Source organism: Arachis duranensis, chromosome 4, assembly GCF_000817695.3.
Source record: "Arachis duranensis cultivar V14167 chromosome 4, aradu.V14167.gnm2.J7QH, whole genome shotgun sequence".
NCBI lineage: Eukaryota > Viridiplantae > Streptophyta > Magnoliopsida > Fabales > Fabaceae > Arachis > Arachis duranensis.
Genome location: NC_029775.3, coordinates 271,933 through 278,260, shown reverse-complemented (window position 1 = coordinate 278,260; position 6,328 = coordinate 271,933). Strand labels below are relative to the sequence as shown.

Genomic DNA, 6,328 nt, shown 5'->3' with positions numbered 1-6,328 from the left:
GAAAATTCGTTTGGACAAACTAATACTGTATATTAAACTATTAGTGTACCTGGAAACTCATCTTTCATGGAGTCTTACTTGTTAGGATATTCCAGATATATAAAAATAAAGCCAATACTAAAACTTAAAATAATATGGTTATTTAATTATTTATTGGAATTCCATATTTTAATAGAATGGAGAAATCAGATAAAGAAAATTCAAGAATTATGGGACGAAAAAGTTTGCTTCATTTTATTATTATGAGTTTAATTTTAATATGAAAATGACCAAAAAATTCCTTGATATTGCTACTTTGCTAGTATTCTGTTTTTTTTTCCCGTTTGGTTGGGGCAGGGGTTTCTTGTTTGTTTAGTTTTTGATGGGCTGCAAGTTATTTGTAAATATCTTTCACGGCCTCTATTATTTGGTAATAGGGTTTAGGCCCAATTGATGTGTTAATACTAACGGCATGGTATTAGGCTATTAGCATTATATTGTATGTTAATACTAATAGGGTTTAGGCCTCTTTTATGGTAAATTCCTACCCCAGCTGTTTATACATAGTAATAATTTCATGCTTAACCTCTAAATAGTAGTGTGCAATGATATCAACAAGTTTGCGCTCAAGTGCACTATCACTGCTTCAATACAACAATTCAACAATTCAAACATTATTTATTCACCAAAAAGAATGTAACTAATGACTATAATACAGTTGCAAGTCCTAACATATGAACATAAAGAATCAATGAATACACAGTCAATAGTGACACAAAATCTTATTTGTTTTTCTCCCTATCTCTAATTATCTTGAGTCCAATATACCTGTAGGCAGACATAAATGAATATGAATAATAATGAGAGCAAGTGTAAGTATAATAATGAAGAGAAGAGGAGTTGAAAGCAAAGGTAAGTTACCGTCCAAGCATCATGAGGGTGGCCTGAGGGTTGGTCCCAGGGGAGACACTGAACACAGAGCCATCCACAATGCGGAGGGAGTCTACACCGATGACCTTGAGATCGGGGTCCACAACCCGGCCGACGACGCAGCCGCCATGGTAGTGCCATATGGTGCTGACAGTGCGGCGGCAGAAGTCAGCCATCTGGAGGAAGTCGTCCTGGTCAGGAGGCAGGGCAGGGCCCACAAACCTGAAGTCTTGGGCTCCAAGCCAGTTCCTGAACTTGAAATCATTCAGCGCCCTGCTCTTAAGAACAGCTCCTATCTTCCTGCTGCCATTCACGCACCTCTCCACATCGACGGGGTTGTTGAAGTAGTTGAACCGAACCACTGGATTGAACCGCACGTCCGTTGAGCCTAGCCTGAGGAAGCCGCTGGAGAGGGGACCAGAGATCTTGGCGATGAGGGTGGCCACTGTGAGGTACAGAGGGGAAGAAGGAGTACGAATGAAGACGCTGTAAGGAGGAGACGCGAATGGGATCACATTGGAGGCAGCCTCCACGTAAGCACCAGAGTCGGTGATGCCCACCACCTGTATGAGGGAATGCTCCAGAGGAACTGACGGAACAATGGTGATCCCATTGCGAGGGTTATCATACAAGAAATGCCCTACATAGGGAAGGTGATGCGCCACCGGAATCCCCCACGAAGAAAGATACGGTCGAGGACCCATTCCACTCAGTAGAAGCAGCTGAGGGCTTCCGATTGCTCCCGCTGACAGGATAACCTCTCCCTCCTTGTGTACCATCGCGTGGTGGTACCTTCCTGTCAGGTCACGGTACAGAACGCCAATGGCGGAAACCCTTGATGATGACTTTGGCGAAGAAGATGCCAGCAGCACGCGCTCCACGCTCGCGTAGATCCCCACCTTTATGTTCGACGTTCTTGCGTACCGGAGCAGATCGGCGGAGCTGTGCCTCGTGCCGCGCTCGTCGAAGGTGGATCCTCCAATCTTGGTTCCCTTAGCGTGCTCCAGAGTGAAACCGTTGTACGGTGCGACTCCGGCCTCCAGCAAACCGTCGCGAACAGCGGATTGCCAGGTGCGGAGGTGTGGCCGGAAGACGATTTCGCGTTCCACCCACTCGTAGGACTCGTTGACGAGGTTGAGGTCCCATTGGAGGCCGGAGCGGGTGAAGAAGTCTGGGTCGGCGCGGCTGTAGAATCCGGCGTTGATGGCGCTGCTGCCGCCGAGGACGCGGCCGCGGGCGTTGGGGACGCCGTCGTCGGAGGTGAAGGACTGTGCTGGTGAGTAGGGGTCGTGCGCATTGGCGGCGAGGATAGTGGCCAAGAAGCCTTCTTGGGACATGAGGTTGGGGTGGCGGTGGGGGAGGCCGCCCCGCTCGAGGAGGAGGACGCGGGCGGAGTGTGAAATTGTGGCTGCGAGGGGGCAGCCGGCGGTGCCTCCTCCGACGATGATGTAGTCGTAGTAGTCTTCCAAGGGAAGGTCGGTGGCGTTTACGACGAACTTGGTGTAAGTTGGTTCTGAATAATTTAATAATGAAGAAAGAAGATGAGAAATGAAAGAAAATGTGAAGGAACGATGAAAGATCTTGTTGTTGAGTAGCAGCAGAAACGATGGCAACGAAGCATAACATGAAGATGACGAAGATGGTTTCCCTCATTTTCTCAGAGACGTTCTTGCTTAGCTTCTTGGAGTAGAGAAGCGAGTGAGCGAGTGACTGGCCAAACAAGACACAAAACGCCAACTAAGTCTATCTCTTTTTTTCCCGCCTTAACGCGCCAACTAAGCACTTATAAAACGCACCGTATCTTCTCATATTCATTCTACTGCATGGGTTGGACCTGTTGGGCTTTTACGTGAATTGAATTGTTTCGACCCAATAGTTAAAACAAGGGTTATGAACTCAGTTTTGGGTCACAACTCACAAGTAGACTTTTCCGTATGTAGGTCTAGAATGTTTTTTTCCATGGAAAAAGGCAACTCAATTGCAAGGAGACTTCTTCTTCACATGAAACATATTCCAGACTTCCAGGCTAGATTGAATTGGTTTCTTGAAGGAATCTTCCTTTGTCTTTGTGCCACCAAATCACTAGTTATGAATTTCGGTTAAATTGCACTCTCACAGGCCTTAAAAACATGACTAGTTTAACCTCCAAAAATTCTCAAATTTGATAATATATTTATAATCTCTCATATGTCTATAGTTCAACAAAATTATCTTCAGCTACTCATCTAGATCATTCAGACACTACGGAAAGTGTTTCCGAAATGGTTATTTTAGTGTCTAGTTATTACCCTTGGACCTTGGTTGCCGTTGAAATATTCAAGTTTTGACTAATTATTTTCTCTTTTGGGTGACCGGAAGAGGTCAATGACCTTTTCAAGTGTAAATAACTCATTCATAAGGGTGATCGGGTCCTCCTAAATATTTCACTATTAATTGGAGTCATCCACTTATTTTCCCTTGTTCACGGTATTCTGGGTAACAAGATAGGCAGCAAGAAGAACTTTAATTGATGCATATATATGTCCAAAAAGGAAGTTAACTCTGAGCATTCAGCAAGGCTTGCTTCTAAGACGGGGCAATGTTTGATGATCCATTCATGTGTCTTATTGGTATATGCGGAAGGTGCCAGCAAACACACCATTTATACTAAGCTACTACTTCACATGAATATGATAGGCATAACAAGAAATTAATTAAAGGTTCGTTTTGTGCCACGAAAGACAAACACATGCTGCTTCAAACCTTATTGCTTCCGTTGACTTCATAAAACAACACCCAACTCTATCTCTAAATTTCAACGTCACAACTTTTTTATTTTGTGGATTTGATAAAATGAGAGGAAATAGTAAAATGGATTACTTAAGTTACACTCGTTAAGAATGTGCATTTATATTATTATTAATTTCAAGTTTTCAACCAAAAATTAAAGAGGAAAAAACACACGAGCTCATACTAAACAATAAATTTTAGTATTGTTTTATATATAATGAGAAACTGATGACAATTATGATTATATGATGGTGTTATATGAAAAGCGTTTACAACAAAACTAATATTGCTTCGGATTTCAGCACCACAATCCGACTATGCTATTATATATGTAATTAAGTTGACTGTATGTTATTAGTCAACCCCGCTACCTTTTGTCTTAACAATAATAATTAGTATATTCTTTACAAAAACAACTATAAATATGTCAAGATACAATTACTATTTTTTTTAATGTACCTACGAGTGAAAGTAACCGTTACTATCAAGAAATAGGAGGACTACTATATCAGAAGCCAATTAATATAAATATAAATAAGTTAGTAAAATAATTGAATGATGGCATTTTTAAAAGAAAATATAGGACCAACTTTTAAGTAATTAATATCAATTAATTTTTTATTATAATTTTTTTTATTTTTATCTTTCGAGAACCTTAATTTTGACTTTTTTTTTTGTATAGGTTTTTATATTATATAAACTTGCCTAATAACCTTTTTAGAAGTCTAACCTAATTTAAAAATTTATTTCAATTAAAGAGCCAAACATTGATTCATCCATCTGAGAATCGCCGAGCAATGTGCAACTTGCGAAGGAGAGTTATACGTCGACCTGGTTCGAACACCGCGGCGGAAATACCTGCAAAAGATATTTCGACACTCAAGTAAGAGGAAGTCTTTTAAGTAAGATAAAGAATATCAAGAGTGAAGCTTGTGGAACTTGTCTTCGCCGAATTTGGACTTTCATTTTTTTATAGATGATTGGCTTATTGATTGTTGGAGTTTGTTTCGATATTTTAGGTTAGATCGTAAATGTCGTTTTTTATGGTAACGTTTTGATGATAATGTTTAACTAGCTGTGTCTTGTAACCAAGTTTGTTTTTATTCTTCTGAATTGTACGATTTGTTACTATTTGATTTTCGGACCGAGGTATAGGGTACGTCTCATAGCCCTAAGCTTGCCATGTATTTTGGGTAAAACAAAGGCGAACTTTTAGATTACTCGTATACCTCAACTGTGGATATTATGTCATGTGCATGTAACCCCCAAATTTGCCTTGGTTTCTCCCATAATAGAAATGGTTCTGTAAATAATGCACGCTTAGTTTCACGTGCCAGGTGTATGAATATGATGGGAAACATGGCGCAAGTTTTGGTGTGTCCCTGACCATTGGATTGGAGGGTGGTTGATTGAATGGTTGAGATCTGGAAACGGTTATCAAAAGAAAAAACAGTTTTGTTTCTGCATACTTTATTACCTTGGCTGTTGAATAGAAAGAGTACATTGCTTCTTCTTTTTTCATAGGATGAGTAGCAAAGGTTGGTGTTAAAAAAATTCTTCTAGTGTCTTCTGCTTCTGTTTTGTTTCTTTATTTTGAGAAATGGAAAAAACTAAAGTTGCTATTTCAGGAGGATGACCCTTGTAGTTGGGTTAATGAAAAAGTGAAAAGATGTGTGTCTCGGTTTAATGATGTCGAGTCGGTTAAGGTTTTGGGATCAAATGTATGGGTTAGGCATGGTAGTCAGGTGGGAATAGAAGTGTTGCTTTGCGGGGAAGACGATCATGTGTGTAAGAGGATAAACGACTGGTCGTATTTTTATTTGTATAGCTGTTTGTTTACAGAATTAGGTGTTAGGCTCTCTTTCACAGATTTTGAGCGTGGGGTATTGTATTGGTTGAATAGTGCTCCTTCTCACTTGCATCCTAACTCCTGGAGGTTCGTTCGAACGTTTGAAATCCTAATGGAGATATTAGAGCATCCTCCATCATTCAGGCTTTTCTTTTCTCTCTTTCAGGCCAAGGGGTTTAGGCGTGGTTTGTGGGTGAACTTAAGTAGTCACCCAGGTCGATCCATATTTTTCCTGTACAATTTGCCCTTTAAGGATTTACAAACTATAAGGTTATAAGTGTAGAGGAGGAGTTTCCGTTCTACGTGAATGAATTTCTAGAGGAGAGGTTTCCTCTTTCCTGGTCCTTCGAACCTGTTCAGGTTTCGGATATCAATGGTAGCTTTCCTAAAGATAACGTTGTCATGGGGTTTTTATTAGAAACGTTGGAGTCAAAAGAATCATTATCTGTTGCAGAATTATTGAAGTGGGAGTCAGATAAAGAAGCTGTGTTGGATTACATAGGTAATTTGGCTTTGTTATGTGCTTTCCGTATACCCATTTGTTTGCTTATAATGGTTCGGTTTGTTGTTTTTGTAGCTGAGAAGGTTCCTACGATAATGACTGCTGGGTTGAAATCGTTCTATAGTCAAAGAAAAAAAATGAGAAGGAAGGATCAACTGCTAATGTTGATAAGGATGGTGGTGGTGCTGCTGTGCAATCCGAGGTGAATCCAGCTCGAAAATGGAAAAGAGGACAGATATGGCGGAGAAGGAGAGCGAGAGGTCAAGTATGGGTGACAAAGTAGAATGATTGTCCATTTA

At 40.6% G+C, this 6,328-nt stretch overlaps 1 protein-coding gene across 1 annotated transcript; it reads right to left on the bottom strand.

Moving 5' to 3' along the window:
• Positions 1 to 606: 606 nt before the first annotated feature.
• LOC107482361 ((R)-mandelonitrile lyase-like) lies at positions 607 to 5,039 on the bottom strand. Its single transcript, XM_052260110.1, has 3 exons — positions 4,908 to 5,039; positions 901 to 2,489; positions 607 to 807 (listed from the first exon to the last, which is right to left on the bottom strand). The coding sequence occupies exons 1-3, from the start codon at positions 5,037 to 5,039 to the stop codon at positions 762 to 764; spliced, it is 1,767 nt and encodes a 588-aa protein (XP_052116070.1). The 3' UTR covers positions 607 to 761.
• Between the last annotated feature and the right edge of the window lie 1,289 nt (positions 5,040 to 6,328).